The sequence below is a fragment of the Rhipicephalus sanguineus genome, chromosome 5 (genome assembly GCF_013339695.2).
Source record: "Rhipicephalus sanguineus isolate Rsan-2018 chromosome 5, BIME_Rsan_1.4, whole genome shotgun sequence".
Taxonomy (NCBI): domain Eukaryota; kingdom Metazoa; phylum Arthropoda; class Arachnida; order Ixodida; family Ixodidae; genus Rhipicephalus; species Rhipicephalus sanguineus.
The window spans coordinates 23,557,285-23,575,415 of NC_051180.1; the positions used below are offsets into that span (position 1 = coordinate 23,557,285).

The 18,131-nt window shown below is 41.6% G+C and overlaps 1 protein-coding gene across 1 annotated transcript in view; it reads right to left on the minus strand.

The window, feature by feature from the left end:
- Positions 1–18,131, minus strand: part of LOC119393363 (AP-4 complex subunit epsilon-1) — a 30,202-nt gene that overhangs the window by 4,711 nt on the left and 7,360 nt on the right. Inside the window, exons 10-19 of the mRNA XM_049415875.1 lie at positions 17,334–17,446; positions 16,035–16,184; positions 15,986–15,993; positions 15,726–15,886; positions 13,898–13,995; positions 12,080–12,304; positions 10,001–10,090; positions 4,183–4,285; positions 2,457–2,577; positions 1,128–1,221 (exon numbers count right to left, since the gene is read on the minus strand). Coding sequence (XP_049271832.1) covers positions 1,128–1,221; positions 2,457–2,577; positions 4,183–4,285; positions 10,001–10,090; positions 12,080–12,304; positions 13,898–13,995; positions 15,726–15,886; positions 15,986–15,993; positions 16,035–16,184; positions 17,334–17,446 — 1,163 coding nt within the window. The remainder of the gene's footprint in view (positions 1–1,127; positions 1,222–2,456; positions 2,578–4,182; positions 4,286–10,000; positions 10,091–12,079; positions 12,305–13,897; positions 13,996–15,725; positions 15,887–15,985; positions 15,994–16,034; positions 16,185–17,333; positions 17,447–18,131) is intronic.

The window sequence follows — 18,131 nt, forward strand, 5'->3', positions numbered from 1 at the left end:
CATACAATAAGTGGAGTGATGTCACTAGGCTTGTGCGAATAGTAAATTTTAGGTTCGGAGCGAATTCGAAGCAAACAGTGATTTGGTCGAATAATTTCGAATCAAATTCAAATAGTATATGTCACATATAAAGAAAAATGAGCATATCTGTCATGACCCAACTAACCTGCAAAATATTTTTAAAAATTGAAACGAGGCATGTGCAAATGTCATTCTTTTTGGTTAAAAGGGAAGTGGAAGCAACTTTGAAGCAGGGTTTGATTTTTAGTAGAATGCAAGTGATAACCTGTAAAATACGTTACGTTTTAAAATTTACTATGCTTAGAACATATAAGCCGGTATAACGAGCTTCTAGACTTTAAAAATGATGAATTGATGTGAGGGTAATTTGTTCATTTAACCATCAAGTGGGGCTTCGCGGCAGTGCGGATTTCCCCTGGACATGTGTATTCACCATACAGCACCGCTCCACTGCAGTGAAACCACCTTTACAGGGAGTTACATGCGGTTTGTATATGTCTATTCGTTCATTTCAAATATGTCGAAATTTACAATAATTTAAATTCGTTTCGAAGAGAATTCGAATACTGTAATATTCGTTCGAATATTCGAACTGCTCGAATATTCGCACAAGCCTAGTTATAACCCTTGGCCTTTGTACAGAAGATCATTGCAATGGGAAAGATGTGCCTGAAGTGTACATATAATTGATTGCAATGAAATTTCCATTGGCATATTTATTGTGAGCCATACTGCACCATACTGTAATTTAGCAGAGCAAGTAATGGATTGGTTGAATCTGCTGTGATTCCACGTGCCCTTCAGTAATAGCTAATCAAAAGAGCACAAATACTTGCTGAATACGAAGAAGCTGCTTTCTTTCTGTGAACATTCACTACATGCTGTAAGTGTCATGCATGCATAACAGACAACAGCACCAAAAAAATAATACGGATCCCATGCACAAAGGAAAGTGGTTTACGTGAAGCTTTTTTCTGGTGCTTACTTTGACTGATGCTAACTGGCACCAATATCGATGCCAGATTTTGATGCTGCTAGTGGTATTTCACTGCTGTCAGTAACTGTCTGTGGAATATATATGTAAGAACCAACAAAAAGCTACTTACATCAACGCTTCTGCTTTCAAGTCCTGCATATTCGTGCTCTATGCTCTCACTTTTTCGCCGGCCCATTGCTGACCATGGGCTTGTCTTCGCAGAGCTAAATGTATAGAATAATAGCACAGAATCATGTGGTTAGAAAACTAGCGAGACTTCATAACTTACATCTTAAGTTACTTCGAAGTTTTCTTCTTATTTTTTTTCACAACAATATTTTCAGTGTGGCTGCTAGCACCCCGCTGGTGAACTTTCGTTAGTACAATTATTTGATGGCGTGACAGTTGTTTCATTTTATTTTATGCAAAAGATAGCGCAATTACTTCCATGGCAACCTGCTAAAAGTCGCCCTTCATACTCAATGAAACAGAAAATCGGCGTAAAATATCAAATGTGTAGTGCGATCAAGAAAATTTCAGAAACAAGTTTCGTTAGAAGGTTGGACAACATGTTTAAGACAGTGTCAACTGCAAAAAAATTATGGCAGCTTTGCACTAGTGGTGCCAAGCCTGAAGGAAGAGCGGAGCTGAGCGGCCTTCCTTGTTTCTCTTTATTTTTGTCTTTCTTTCTCTTTCTTTCAGTTTCTTGTATCTCTTTTTTGTATCTCTTTCTTTCTATTTCTTTCCTTCTATCTATTTATTTACCTTTCTCACTCTTTCTAACATTCTCTCTTTCTTCCCTTTCTCTCTCTCTCTATTTATTGCTTCCTCTTTTTTTCTATCTCTTTTTCTCTCACCGTTTCTTTCTCTCCTTCTTTGTTTCTATTTCTCTCTTTCTTTCTCTTTCTGCTTTGCTCTCTGCATTTTCTCTTCTTTGTGTCTGTTTCCTTCTATCTCTTTCTCTCTTTGTCCATGTCTTTCTGTCTTTCTATCTTTTCATGTCTTTATTCCCTTTCTGTCTCTCCATTTTTTCTTTCTCTTTCTATCTATTGCTTTCTTTCTTTCTCTCTCTTTCACGTGTTCATTTTCGTTTAACGCTTGCACCTGCTGTACTCGGCAGCAGGGCTTGCCCAATTCCTGTGGCGTATACCTGCCCGAGGTTTCTTTTGTTCACGTTGGACAGATTACGGCCACCTTAAACAGCTCCACTTTTAAAAAGATTGCCTACTGAGGTTCAGGTAACCCTTAACTGCACAATTCTTTTTCCCACTTTTAAACACAAGACAGGTGTACTGCACCTTTTGAGACTATAACTCAATTTCAGCTGGCTAAGAACGTTGCAAGAGAGAAATGTATTGAACGTAGTTTCATTGCTATTCTGCAGTTCACCAAAGCTGCAAATCCTCACAATTACACTTATGCATTGGTTTTGGGAAAGGCATGAACATCCTTTTCTCACCTCTCTGCCATAGGCACATCAGATGTGAATGAAAGGTAGTCCGGAGACAAAATATCCATGTCTGATACTGAACAGCCACCTATGTCTAAACTTGATACCGCAGTGGCTGCAGTCCTCACATCTGAAAAACAAAGCTAGAGCCTCCATAAGCTTGCACGTTAAAAGCACTAGGACTTGGCTAACACTATTACAAAGAGAAATTAAAATTTTGAAATGTTTACTCGGTGCCATTGTGCTCCAGCTTCTTTTCTTTTTCCTATTTTTAACAGCAGAATGGACTTCGAACCTGAACATCACAATAGCGAAACGGCCACCCTGTGGACTTCCCTCTACAGCATGCTTTAGCCTTCTGCTACAGTGCATAATCTCTGTCTGTAATACGTTACAAGTAATGCCACTACCTTGTTCGATAATTTAGAAACATACTCGTTGTCTTTTTGGAACTGTAACGGGTAATGCACTTACGTTCAACATTTTTCGGCAATGTGAGGTGTCGCGTTGCTAGTTACCTTTTCTTCCAATTATTCCAGGTTTTACACATTCCCAGAGCTATCTTTATGTTGCAGCGGTGGATCGCTATTGGCCTGCCAGGTGTTGACAATAGGAGTATCATGTAATGCGTCTGCCTAGCACCTATTTACCATAGGTGCAGACATATTCACTCGCAAGCGAGGCAAGCTGTCCAACAACAGCTTTGAAATAGAGCCATTGCTTAAATTATACAACTTGTAGTAGGTAGAAAGTAGTGTCTGCAATACTACAGCGCTGTTTATTAGGTTTGTTTTCAAAATAAAGTTTGCTTCCATCTGTCTGCAACTGCAAGTACTATATATGTTTCTGGTTGTTGAATTCCTGAGAAAGCGAGGCTGACCCTGAATGCCTTCACATAAACACTTGCAATTTTTGTGCCAATTATATAAGTTAAAGGGGCAAAAAGTATTTGCACTGTGAATATTTTTTCGGGACAGTGCATTTTAAGCATTTTTTTAATGCTAGAAAATCTGCGCATATGTTTTTCACGTTAGTAGGAGCACACTGTCATAATTACTGTAAACTTGTTGAGGGATCAGTGGCGTTTTCTTTCCAGAGAGTGATGATGATGAAATCTCACTTTCGCGATAATGTCATTTTGAGAAATGCCTTTACCATGTGCCACAAAGCTATAACCATCACATGTAACTTTACAGTTAGCTTTAGGCCACTATAACATTGCTAAAGTCCGGCCAACTTGTGCAAAGTATTCTCATTATATTAGGATTTCAGGTAAAATCGTTGTTTGGGCTAGAAGCTTTATGAGAAATATAAATATGAGCTTTATTAAATTGTTATTCTGGGTTCCGGCAGCGAAGGTGCACTGATTAAAATTTGTTACCATGAACCAATGGCAGAAGTAACAAGCATTACTTATTTTTGGTTAGGATAACGTTAACATGTTACCTTTTTTTGTAAGTAACGTAGGGCGGTGACACGTTCCTTTTTTGTTAGCGTAACACGTAACGCATTTAGTTACTTTTGTTCAGTAATACCTACAACACTGGTCTTCGTATTTTTAGCACACACTGAAAGAGGTGAATAATTTGTTTGCCTGTGAATGATGCTTCTTCACTGTGAAACATAAAGCACAACATACTTTCAAGCTACAAAGGTCCACATCACAAATTTGACTGATGCCACACAGAATTTGCAGAGAACTACGCTGCGTACAAGAAAGAGTAGATTCACTTGCCTTCCAAGGTCACTGCAGTGAAAACTCGAGGCTTGTAAGGCATCGCACCGGCCTCAAGAGCTTTGCACACATAGCCGTCCAAAAAGGACATTGTAGTATCAACCTGTCGTGATGAGCATAATTGTCAGCAGCTGCTGCCAGTCACATAACTTTCATAATCCATGAGGAAAGAAAACAAGCAGAATAATTTGTGCACCGCTTAACATATCTCACAAGAAACCGTAAGTTCTGCACGTACACTACTGTTAGCTATGAAGTCATGGTCAAACTGATAAGAGCTATGTAATTTAGATTTCTCAGACTCTGTCCTGAGCCAGAAGACAATTTAGACCACCAGAAAATTGAATGCCCTGTGTGCCAAGAGATGCTCTAGCGCAGTGGTTCTCAGCCAAGGATGTTTGGGGGACCCCTTGTGGACTGGTGCAAGCGATGAGGGACCTCTTGCAGTGAGAGAAAAGGGGAGCGGGTTCGTAAGTTAACACAATATGCAGCGTGAGATAGGGGCCTTTTATTTCTCACTGGCAAAGAATGGTCAAACTGAAGTGCCGCATCAATTTGACTTCATTGGCTTGTCAATAAGTTGTGTGGTCTGCAGCCCCATTCAACCTTTCTCTAGCTATGTTTGCTCTTCAGATATGCAAGCCTAGAAAAAGTACCTATGCTCGCGTTCATATGTTGTAGAAAACTGCAAGAAAAGCTTTAGATCCATCTCATGCAGAAGGAGAAACATAAGTAAGCACCACCACGATTGAAAGCTGTTATGCAGTGAAGTACCAAAAATCAGAAGCGGTCGCTGCCACGGGACATTGTGTGCCTTAAAAAGAAATGCGTTTTCTGTTGCTTTTTTTTTTTTTGAAGATGGGTTGTGCAGACCAACAAAAAAAGGCTTTGCGGACCCCCTGGGATCCACGGACCCCATTTGAGAACCATTGGGCTAGCGAGTGAGAAAACAGAAGTCAGAGGCAAAGAACTCTTTGTCCACACAGATCATCCATGGACGATATTGTGTATTGGTACTGCACATCCAATGCTGCATGCACCATGGCTAGCCCAGTAAACTAATAATACAATTCAGCCCAGATATACTGCATAATTCACTACATCAGACAGTTGTATCATCCCGTTCAAAATCTCATGCCAAGGTATAGCCCTGTACTATGCATATAGTAGCTACTATTCACCTCCATATTTGATATACTGAAAGCTGTGCCATGTTGCACCCTGCCAGTGCACTTCTCCTAATTGGGCTGCAATCACTGGCATATAAACAGAAATGCTCAACCCGATGAAATGCCACCATTTTAGCAGATGCTGCAAAACATGGCACTGAATACAAGATGCAGTGCAAGAAGCCATGGAATGAATATGAGCGAGGTGCGTGTCTCAAAATATGGATGGCTCACACATCAGCGGTTTTATTCACACTCCATTACAATGAATTTCTTTTAGTAAACTTCATCGTAATACAGCCGTGTAGTACCGAGAAAAATACTACTAATAGCAGAGAGAACTAACCATCTTGCAACAAAGCGTAATATCTGCAGCCATTCGTTATTGATGCCACACTGCTTCAAGAATGAGAAAGGCCTCCCATTTCGATACATCCATTTCACAAGAAAAACATGCATCAGAATAAATGGTAGCTGAACTTTCATACCTTCAATGCAGCCTTAGAGAAACATATAGATAAATTCCCACTTTTGGTGATCTAAGGTATAGCCAACACACCCCCAACATTCTTTGGTTTCTATAAATCCTGATTGCTCTACCTCAAGGAGTTGGTGAAAAATGGAGGATGCGAGATCCCTGATACAAGCCCTCAACATTAGGCCCACAAGTATCAATTCAATGAAGGTCCCACTGAACAATGGGCTGCACCACATTTGGAGAGCAATGCAGGATTAAGCATCTATCTAGCTTCCAGGAAATTGCAATAATGGCAACCCTTTGTCTGACAGGTAAAAATAACCATTAAAGTGCCATAAACTCATTTTACAACCAGAACATGGAGATGCCTTGTAAATGCCACGCATATAAAGCAGCTTGGAAAAAAACATGGCTGATCCTTCCGTCATAGGAATCGGTATAACATGAAAGTGAAATGTGTCTTCGCAGAAGTAGTGCTCATTGTGTACTGATATATGAGAGCTTGTATTATTTATTTATTTATTTAGCAATACTGCAGACCACCGTGTGGTCCATGCAGGAGGGGCTGTACAGTGATTACAAAATTATAAAGAACATCACAATCACAGCGAGAAAACAAAAATAAGAACAATGAGAAGAAGGAAACGCAAGAGAAACATCGATTACAATCACGACACAAAATACAAATTTTCCAGTTTGCGTACAAAGTCATTGGCATCAACAACAGTGGAGGGTAAGGCATTCCATTCAGACACAGTTCTAGGAAAAAAGCTGTATTTATGGGATTTTGTTTTCGCGAAAATTGGGGCAAGTGCCCTACTGTGGGTGTGTCTAGTTTTTCTAGTTGAGTGGGGACGTACACAATGAGGCATAGTTACTTTCGTATTTCCGGTAAGACACTTTTGAAGAAAAGTCAACCTACTGACCTTTCTGCGCGATTCTAATGAAGGGATGTTATGTTGCTTCATTAGTAAGGAAGGCGAGTCAGTCATCCTATACTTATTAAATATGAAGCGCACTGCTTTTCTTTGGACACGTTCTAGTTCTTGAACATCACTTTTGTTGTGGGGGTCCCATACAATTGAAGCATATTCTAATTTAGTTCTGACGAAGGTGTTATATGCCAGAAGCTTAACTCTAGGAGGTGCGGTTTTCAGTTTCCTTTTGAGAAACCACAACTTCTGCAGCGCAGAGCTACAAGTAGCCGATATATGTGTTGACCAGGTGAGTTTGTTATTGATAGTGACACCCAGATATCTACATTTGTCTACCTCCTCTATATCACGCTGGTTAATAGAGTAAGAGAACGTGCTAGGCATTTTCTTTCTTGTAATACGCAGAAGTACACTTTTTTCTGTGTTTAACTCCATGTCCCATCGAATGCACCAGTCCCCAATAGCCTGTAGGTTTTCTTGTAATAGTACATGATCGTTTAGAGCACGAATTTCTTTAAAAACAACGCAGTCATCCGCGAACAGTCGAATGCAAACGTCATTATTAATTACGTCTGCCAAGTCATTAATATAAATTAAAAATAACAATGGTCCCAAAACGCTTCCCTGAGGCACTCCAGAAGTCACATACAACAGTTCTGAGGAGTGATCCGAAACTTGTACGAATTGCCGCCTGTCTCGAAGGTAGGCGCCAATCCATTTAACAACATTTGACGGAACACCCAAATATTCCAGCTTCCGTAATAACTTTCCATGAGGCACTTTATCAAATGCCTTCGAAAAATCTAAGAACAAGGCATCCACCTGTCCAGTCATATCAAGGACATGCGAAAAATCGTGTACTGTTGTTACAAGCTGTGTAACTGTTGACAAGTTCTTTCTAAAACCATGTTGATAGGGTGATAATGCATTGCGTTTTTCAAGAAAATCAATAAGGTACTTTGAAATGACGTGCTCCAGCAACTTACAACATGTGCTTGTAATAGATATGGGCCGATAGTTATTCATAGACAAACGATGTCCAATGTCCAATGTCCATTGCTTATTGTGTAGTGATATATGAGAGCTTGTACAATGTCTATTTGTGTTTGGCAGCTATAGCACCGTTTGACGTGGATGCACCCACATTGACGCCTAGTGGCACATCTCCATCGCAACGACTAACGGCCATGATCATGATTTAACCGTTGTGGTAGCTGAAGGTGTTAACCTTCAGCCTGGACACAGCATATCGTAAATCTGGCGCAAAGATGATATCAACAAGCACATAATCAACACTGGTACGCGGTATGCACTTCTTCAAAGCGTCGTCAATTAAGGAGAGAAACGGCACGGTGTGCGCTCCCGAGTAATGAGGTAACCTACACCTGTGCTCATGCGTACACTACCACACTGCGCTTCAGCAACGCGGGAGGCAGAGGTTTGTAGCTTGAGCCACAAATGTGTGCAGGCGTTCCACGTCCCACTGGCCTCTGTCTTGCACCACCGAGGCACGATATTCGCCCGTCAACATCGTTACCTTTCTACAGTGCTTATTGCAGCAGTTTTATTAGTCGGTGCTATCGCACTCGAAGCATTCGGTGGAAGAGAAATATCGTTGGTGCATGTGGAAGCTGCACTACTCCAACAACGAGCCATCACACGTTAACACGAAGCGAAAGGCAAAGAACGTAACTGCGTCTATGGCAACTCCCTGATGATAGTGGGGCAAGTGTTTTTCGCTGGTATCCAGACGTTTTTAACTATGGCCTCTCGGAGACCATGCTCGGAGGCTATGCTGTAATTTCGGAGGCTATGCTTTAACTGTGTCGTTGCTGGATCGTTCCATATCGGTGCTTGTAGATGTCATGCCGCATTACTTCACTTCTCTGCTCACAGACGGCGGCACCACCCTGCCCCACCTAGCCCCGCCAACAGACAGCACCGTGCGAGAGAGAGTGTGTGAGAGATATAAGGTGCGTTTGTGAAGCGTCGTGCATCTGCCTCGGTAGCTTAGTCGGCAGAGCGCTGGGCGGTTATCGTCGCGGTCCGCGAGGTCAAAGGTTCGATTCCTGGCGGCGGAACTTTTCTTACAGTTTTTTCTTTCTTATCTGTTAGCGTCCATTTTATCAACGTCATATCAGTGATGGAAATTTGTCACTGAAGTCTTTGTGTACCTCGGCATAAAGCACTTTCATGTTAAAAAAATGCAAAAATGAACAAGGAACTTTCTAAAGTCCTTTCCATTTTATAAAATTTTGATTAACCCTTTGTGGGCTTGCCTATATTTTTGCCACGATCATATAAAAACTGGCTGTGGTATATTCACATAAGCTACAAAGAAATAACAAATTCCATCAAAATCGAGCCAGTAGTTTACTGAAAAGAAGTGGGACATATATGTCCCACTGACTTGTTAGAGTGTTTTCAAAAAGTGGGAGAACACTGTCCCACTGTCTCATGAAGGCACCATCTCGAGACTGCATCAACGGGTATTTAGGATGAAACAGCCGAAGCAAGTGGCACAGAGTATCACTTCTAAAGGTGTGCTGAGGAAAGTTGTGGGGATCTCATTCCAGCAGTAGAACACCACCTGCAGCTGCGCCTCTTGCAAGCCGTGATAGCGCTGTGGCCTGTTCCTGCAAAGCTTACTTCACCACACACCAACCATTTCTTTTGTCCATTTGCCTGTGCTTGCTTTGGCTGTCGAAATTGTGAAGTACAGCTGTTGTCCCTGAGTGTGCGCCTACTTTTCAAGAGGTATATGATATCAAGAAAAATATTTCCACGCACCAATATCCGCAACTACACTGAGCAATGAGCATGGCAATATCGCAGAGGATTATTTCAATGCATTTATCTGTCAAGTTATTGCGAAAATTTACAAAAACACGTGATGACTGGAGGCTAAAATCACCTCTCTGAAAAACCAGAAAAAGGGGAAATTATACGGTATATTGATTGGTAGGTTCTTTCTAGCTAAAGAAGAAGAAAACTCAGAAGCGATCATGAAAAATTTATCGAAAATTACTGTCACTGTAACACTACTTCAGCCCTTCGAAAGTGTGGTAAAAGATTTTTCCTCGAGAATGCGAAGACTTAGGTGAGATATGAGTGACTTATCGTTGCACTAATTGCAATGGGTGATGTGGGAGAAAATTTTTCCTGCAGACGGAAAAGTGGGACGTATATGTCCCACTGTCGCACAAAGGGTTAACCAACTCTGCAAGTGCACTTACTTTGACATCTTCCTTTCCATAGTCTCCATTTTCCAGGGAGCTGCATTTCTGCTGAAGCAGCTTGTTCCAGTTAAGAAGCTCCTGTGACCTCTATTGAAAAAAAAAAAACATGAAAGAGTGAAGCTGACTATTAAAATTGCAAATAGAAACCCTTTTTAAACATATTAGGAAAGATTCCCAATCTGCAGAAGTGGCATTAGGCTCACATGCGAACATGCGAACATGTGAGCCAAATATTGAACTGCGTGCAGAAAGGAAATCACAATCTCATGTGAAGAAGAGTAAAAAGTACATTTGCTCTTTTCCTCAAATTGTTACCAGTAGCTGTGTAGTGAGCCAAAGCAAGCGGGTCCAACTGGCATTAGTGGACTACGTGATCACGAGAACATTCTCGGCAAAAATGATATGCTAATTTTGTGTTGATTAAACAAAAAATTTGCATGTTTGCAATCTCATAATGATGGAAATACCCCATTTTTGCTTCCTCGATCTCAACTGAAAGTTATCCGCATAATAATTTTTCCTCTTTTTTTTAGTATAATCATCTGATGCGGCATCCGCATATTAGTACGCGTGTGCTCTTTCATGCACTACATCCCTGAATCAGTCACTTTCCTCACAGCAAGTATGCTATAAAAGCAGTCACAATCATAAGTCGGCAAACTCACTCAGACTCAGTTGGGGCCGTGAGTCTGAGTGAGTCTGGCTGAATAACATTTTGGTGAATTTGAGTCCAAGCCCAAATAATTTTAGCGAGTGCAAGTCTGAGTGAGTCCAGTTGATGAAAATATTCATGAGTCTGAGTCCAAGTCAGTCCGAATGAGGAAAATTTTGGTGATTCTGAATGACCCCTAAGCAAAAATATATTTCTTGAGTATGAGTGAGCTCCACCTTTTTTTGCCAACCTGTGTTTCTATGTACTCATCTTCATCATTACTATCAGCCTTATGTCGGCTCACATTCACATCTAGTCGCACACATTTCATCCCATTAGCATTTATACGCCACCTCAACATTTACTGATCAGAGGTGCGAGTTACAGAGGTGGGGATGCCTTCAACTCTCCCCGTGAAATTCTTGATAAAGATCTCTTGTGAGTTGCATCTTTCATAAAAATTTCCTTACTGGGTTGCTACCACTGACAAATCGTATTTGAAGGTACGAGATCAAAAGGCACATCGCAGGGAGCCGATTATGTGAGATATTGGTGCTAAAGAGCATTGACACCGTGATCAAAAAAGCTATTATACTATATGCTAATACACTTGTGGGTTGACTCACTCAGACTGACTCAGACTCAGATCGAGCCGTGAGTTTGAGTCTGAGTGAGTCCAGGTGAGAAATATTTTGCTGAGTTTGTTCGAGTGAGTACAGTTGAGAAAAACTTCAATGAGTCTGAGTCCGAGTGAGTCCTAAGCGCAAAATATACTTCTTGAGTGAGTCTGAGTGAGCTCCACTTTTCTTGCCGATCTATGGTCACAATGCATATCATTGCCTCCCAGACTGCACATGCACTTGACGGCAAACACTAGCTACTTTCCATGTGCCTTACATCCACTGCACTTGTCGAGCTGAACACCTTGGCAGAGACTCCCTCATACTACACTAATTGATAGTGCTTCAATATGGGAAATCTGAATTTGGCTACTATATACACTGGTCAAGCTGGTACAAAACAAAGCCATTATGCCTCATGTGCTCGCATAGCCCGGCTAGACTAGAGAGCCCCGCAGTGCACGTAGCAAATGCTTGGCAATTTGGAGTACGGTTGCGCATAGCTACGGGCAAAGTCAATAAACAGAGACCAATACTACAGAGAAAGAAAGCAGACTGGTTATCCCGTACATCCATTTATGCAACTATGTTCATACGGATTAAATGAAATGAAACTGACTGCTATGTGCTTAATAGAGGGCCACATTGCATTTGGTGTTAACATTAAAATATAACAATTTAGGTCTCTTCAATGTGCAACACACATACTACCGACATTCACTATACCACCAGCTGATATACAGTTGTTTGCTGAGCAGAGTCAAAGAACTGATCTGTACTAAGCTGCTCCTTCGCAATGTGTACCTGCTTGACGAGTGGTGATGTGCTGTCGCTTGCAAGACGAGTCACAGTTCCCATGTCATCTTGAAGTGGCTGTTTCCAGTTAAGTAGCAGCATGGACAATGAGGTGAGGACGCACAACGACAACTGGCTGTCAGACTGACAAGATTCCAGGATAACCATCAGCTTCTGCGCAGCCTCCAAAAATGAGCAGCTGGCCGGCATATCTGGTTTTACTTGTCCGATACCCTGCGGTGCAGCAGACAAGAAAATAGTCACTCATACCAGGAAACCAAAAAGGTAGCAAAAACCAAGAAGGCAACTAGATACGGTGCAATTGGGACATGTATTTACATTTCCTTGTCGCACAGCAACACATTGCATACCAAAGAAATCCTACGAAATGGCCGATTTGAGTTTGTAATACCATTAAGTTGGGTGTCAGAGGTTGGTACGCATCAGTGGGGAACACATAATGTAAGGCTAGCCACACTGCGATGTGCCTTTGGCGCACTTTCTATTTTGTCAACTTCACTACAACTGAAGCCATGGTAGCCAGCGACAGCACTTATCACATACACGTTACGACAGAGAGAGAATTTATTAGAAGGCAGAGAGCTCAGCCTGAGCTTTTATGACACAGAATTTCCAATGAAAACAGATGCAAAAGTTTAATAATCTGGGATTATGTATAGCTAAAAAAATAAGATTCATTAAATATAGGATTCGAACTCAGGCCCTCACAGTAATGAGCGCAATACTTCAGCACAGTGTGTCACAAAATCCAGATGGAGTAAGTAAATGTTAAAATTCATTCATTAGCACTGTCTGCCTGTACATGTGAAATGCCTGGATGATGCTCTCAGTACTAAAGGAATTGTTAACACACAACCAGGAAGAGGTAGGACTATCATTTATAAGTTATGAACATGTATGTAGTATACAATCCAGTTAAAATATAGCACTGAATGCAAATTTGTATTGAACCAACTGAAACTTATGAACTTAGTGTTGTGAGATGTCCACAGAGTCCCATCTACTGAGAACACAACTTTTAGAAGCAACAAAATGGTGCAAGTGCGGGACAGTTATTGCACAGCTGTGAAAACATACTGCTAGCTCCAGTGATCTAACAAGTCGTGCTTAAGGTTGGTAAGTTTTGGTGAAGTACTGATGGTACCCAAGCTAACTTGGTTGTATTTCAACATAAAAGACTAGAGGCACACCATTATATTGAGCCTGTCACCAGTACTTCCATAGAAAGACCCACTCAGTCTGTGCATTTTTGAAGACAGTGGAGCTTGCTACATGTGGATCTACAATGCAAAGCAGGCAGTATCACACTGTTCAACATGAACATGTACAGTACGGCCCGCTGTTAAAGGGAACACTCCAATGAGCACCTTTCATTTTGCTGGCCCTCTAACAGCAAGTGGACAGGGAAACATTGTTCATGCACTGCACGAGTCTGTCAAAAAGAGGCAGAACTGTCAACTACCAGTAACCTTATGCAAATCTAAGCCACTATGTTCCTGCAAGAGAGCGAAATCCAAACATGCCCTGCACGCAAGTGTTCCCTTTAACAGTGGACCCGTCTGTACATCCTCCAACGTTGTCAATGAACCTACGTAAGGGAGCCTCTTGGTAATTGATTATATAAATTGCTGCCACGAGGACCCTTCTTATGCAAGCTTCTCTGCGACTAACCCATTTGCTGATACTATACAACAGACACTGCCAGGCTTCTAAAAGGGCAATTTTGATGACTTTACTTTCATTACTGGAGATTTTTTAGACACTTGATAAAGCAAATATGGGGTCTTATTATGAGAATATACTCACCCATGCCACCAATGTCAACAGTGATTCATTTTCTCCACTGTAGATGACGTCAGCCTTGAGCAACTCTGGCATTATGCATGGCAAAACTGCTTCTTTTTCTGCAGTGAGCACAATGAACCAATTTGTGAATGAGGGCTGTCCCAAAAACTTGTGCAGTATGTGTATAAAAAATTAATCCATACAAGCTTTCAGTTACATTCATTTGATCATCTTTAACACGTGCTCTATTAGACACAGTACACGCATACATTGTTTCCACTTCTTCCATTGGTGGAAGCACCTTTAAAAGTCCTCATCTGTTAAGCACTTCAGCATAAGGGAATCGTAGCATGCATGATAGGGGTATGTGCAAACACTGCGCAACATGTGCTGTGGGTGTCAGGTGTCAGAGCAATCAGCAACTGTGGCCGGAGTGGCAAGGGCCATCGTAGTTCCGCTGAAGCGCCTGGGTGTGTCGTTAAGCTGCGAGTCGGTGTTCATTAAAGGGGTACTGACACCTTTTTTTGAAAGCTAGTTCACTCTGCCCTACAAATTTCCTGTATGCAGAGACAGCTATGAGGAAGCATGAAGCTCAGTAAATGCTGATAAGACATTTTATTTTGATATTAAAGTCAATTTTTCTATGGCGCACCTACCAACATCGACAATAGCTTGATGTCAGGCTACAGTACTAATTCTGGTGACCTCACGCAGCAGTCTGGCTAGTTGTGATGACGTCAGGTACCAAAACTTCCAAAATGGCCGCTTGTACGTCACCAAAACATTCAAAATGGCCGCTTGTGCGTAACCAACGGAGCCACGGTGCGGAGCGGCCGTGGAAATGTCACTATGTATTGTGCGAGCACGTGACGAGAAACTCACACCGTGTTGTGACGTCAGGGTACAGTAGGAACCGAAACTAGCTTTTACAAACTTACTGTAATTACTCTTTCAGGGTGCACTCACGCTTAGCACTACCTTTTCTAGGCTCTTGAGGACTTGGCCTTTCATATGACGCAAAAAAAATGACAAGTGAAAATGTTCATGTCAGTACTTCTTTAAAATGTTCATTAGTTATTTCGTTCGGTATTCTCTTGTGGTACGAATGGAAGGCGTGTAGCAGGCTGCACCCACTATGAACAGCAGTGAAGCTTCGGTTACAATGTCATCACATCCCAAAAATTCTGTCTCCAAACCAACAGTTTCGTTTGGGTAAGAAGAAAACTCACAGGGGGCTAATACGGCAAGTAGAGAGTGTGTTCCAGAACCACGATGGAACCCCATGCCAAAAATTCACACACTATCAATGCAGAGTATGCAGTGGCATTATCACAATGCGGAAACAAGTGTCCTTTTTTTTTAACAAATTTGGTTGCATGTGGGGACAACCAGCGAAAACTCTATGTAAGAATTCCTTTCTTTCATCTTAAAAGTTTCTTCTAATCAATGAAACATTTTTTTTGCCATAACTTTTGCTCAGGAGTTAGCAGTTCTAGCCTCAACTTGATGCAACCATTAATTTCCAAACTTTCCATCAAAATTCAGTGAATGGATGACTTCTCCAAATCATGAAAAAATTCGTAAACAGGGAGTGCGTGCTCGAGCCGACGTTTTGATAAGTGGACTTGTCTTCTTCAAGGCTGGAACCTCGAAGAAGACAAGTCCACCTGTCGAAATGTCGGTTCGAGCACCCACCCCCTGTTTTGGATTTTTTCATTGCAAGCTTCCACCTACCCTTTCCTGCCATTTTTCGGTTCTCCAAATCATGCACTTCCACTATGGGTTGTAGTAATGCCTTTTGTTATCACTGCCTTTGATTCAGTGCAATGAAGTCGGGAAAACAACTTACCTTTCTTGAATATATTAATGAAGTCAAGAACTGTCGCTTCTGTTATGTGATTGGGGGCAACGAGTAGCAGATTAAGAAAGGTTGTTGCACACCATCTGATGTCATCTGAATACGTGCAAAGAGTTAAGGATGCCATTTCAGACCTGGTTGTGCAACCAAAGCTTGAAAAGAAATTAAATAAACACACACAAACAAAACTCGAAATTGATAGCAAATACTACATCAATACGACAAGGATGAATATGCAGTTATCATGCAACTTGTGCAGCTAAATGCACACAAGCACCCACTGTAGTGGGCTATTCATACAAAAGGATATAGCTTCAGCAGATGAATGATCTTTTCACACACGAAAGACCGAACGGTATAATCCACAGACGTCGAGGCATACTTCATAACACGATTCACAATGGCTGCTACGTTGGTAGCATTGGCCATAGTGATGAGGAGGTTGAGTGTCTGAAAAGAGGAACAAACAAATAAACGATTAGCTGGCCAGTAATCGCTCCATACCAAACACAAGTTTACACATGTGTACATCAATATGGTATGAAAAAGTTGTTCTAGGGCTAAAACACTTTGTTGCAGCAGTACCAAGTTACAGTACCTTAGGATCTCTAGGACTGTGCTGAAACATGGCATCTTGTGAGAAAGCATTCACAGACAGAATTCTGCAAGAAGGCTCGACCAATAATTACGGGATCAAAAGAACTTGCGTGAATGGCAGAAAAGGCGCTAGGAGCAAAGCTACCCCACAGGATGCCATCACATCACGGCGTGAGTTTGTGTGTATCTGCATTACAATGACCCACTCATGAAGGGTTACCATTCAAATTGTTTAAATCAGGACCAAGATCAACGCAGTGTAGTTCACAACATTCTTTCCCAAAAACGATGACAAAGCATGACGACTATGATAGATAGCATATTTGTTTCATCAGTGCTGGGGCTCTCCTAAAGACATTTCCGGATGGCTTTTTTCCCATCTGGATGGTCACTAGGGCACTTGGGAGCTTATGCATAAGAACACAAGCATGAGTGAGGCATGCCCAACACAATTTGTGCACCAGCATAGCGGATGGTAAGACGGCAAGTCTTCTGCCCCACTAGACGCCTATTTTTTACTGCTTACCAACGACACTCATACGAACAAAAAAAATTGTCAATTCTTTGTCAAAAAGCAATTTTCTTCCTTCTGCTTGTCAAAATGGTTTGAGGTGCACACGCATGCCCCGTGCACGGACTTTGTTTAACAAAGTCAAAACTGGGGAACAGGCTTGCATACTTCAGTAAGTCGTAGGAAAAGACACATGGCGTTAGATGAAAGTAATATCGCATGAAGAGCCAAGCAAGTGCTGCATCGCTATTCCACTAGTAAAATACCATATTTTCTTGCGTATAACCTGCACCAAGAAACAGAAAAATGTGCTTAAAAAGCGGGGGTCCAGGTTAGGTATATGCAGGGGCGTGTTAAATGCAACAAAATACGGTAATTCACTTTAATCAAGTATAAGACAATAGAATTGCATTTCTTGAACAGCTCCAATTATATCAGGGAGCCTGTGGTAGTATTACACAACTGATGTCAAAGAAAAAGAGGAAAGTTACCTTAATCCGGACACTTTCGTCAGGGTGGTGAAGACAATCGATGATGACATCTTGACATGTGACCACTTCTGAAGGACAACACTTTGCAAGGACTCGTTCCAGTGCATCAACACCTAAGTGAGGGTCAAGATGTTACAATGTGCTCACTCTATTTCCAGCACCACAATAGTTGGTGGGTTGCAGCAAAGTGCAAGTAAAAAGCCATCCTAATGCCAAAATAGCAAGCGTATAAGATAGAAGAAACAGCTTAAATGAAAAGAACTCTTGTATGCGGCTACAAAATTTCAATGGGAATGCCGTACATGATGGTGGGCAATAACGAAGATAGTATTTTGAACTACTGTATCTATTAATTATGAATTCGGTAGGTGCACCTTGGTAAAATTGACTTTAAGATCAAAATAAAATATCTTATCAGCATTTGCAGAGCGTTGCACTTCCTCAGAGCCGTCCCTGTAGTATACAGGATATTTGTACAGCAGAGTAAACTTGCATTGGAAAAATGGTGTCAGTACCCCTTTAATATCATTAAGAGCAATGCAGTGTCAAGCAGCAGCTGATGGCAAAAATGTAAACATAACATGTATTACAACTTCATGCATGAATTCTTTAAACTTTCAGTATGGTTACACCAAGAAAAAAATGTATGTATCTCAGTTAAGCTCGAACCACACGTACACTCCCAGACGCGCACGGGGAGCGCGTCAGCGCGCGCATCCAGGGCGTGTCCGGCGAGCAATGGCGGCTTCCACTCACACACTACGCACGAAGGCGCACACGAGCGCGCGTTTCCTCATA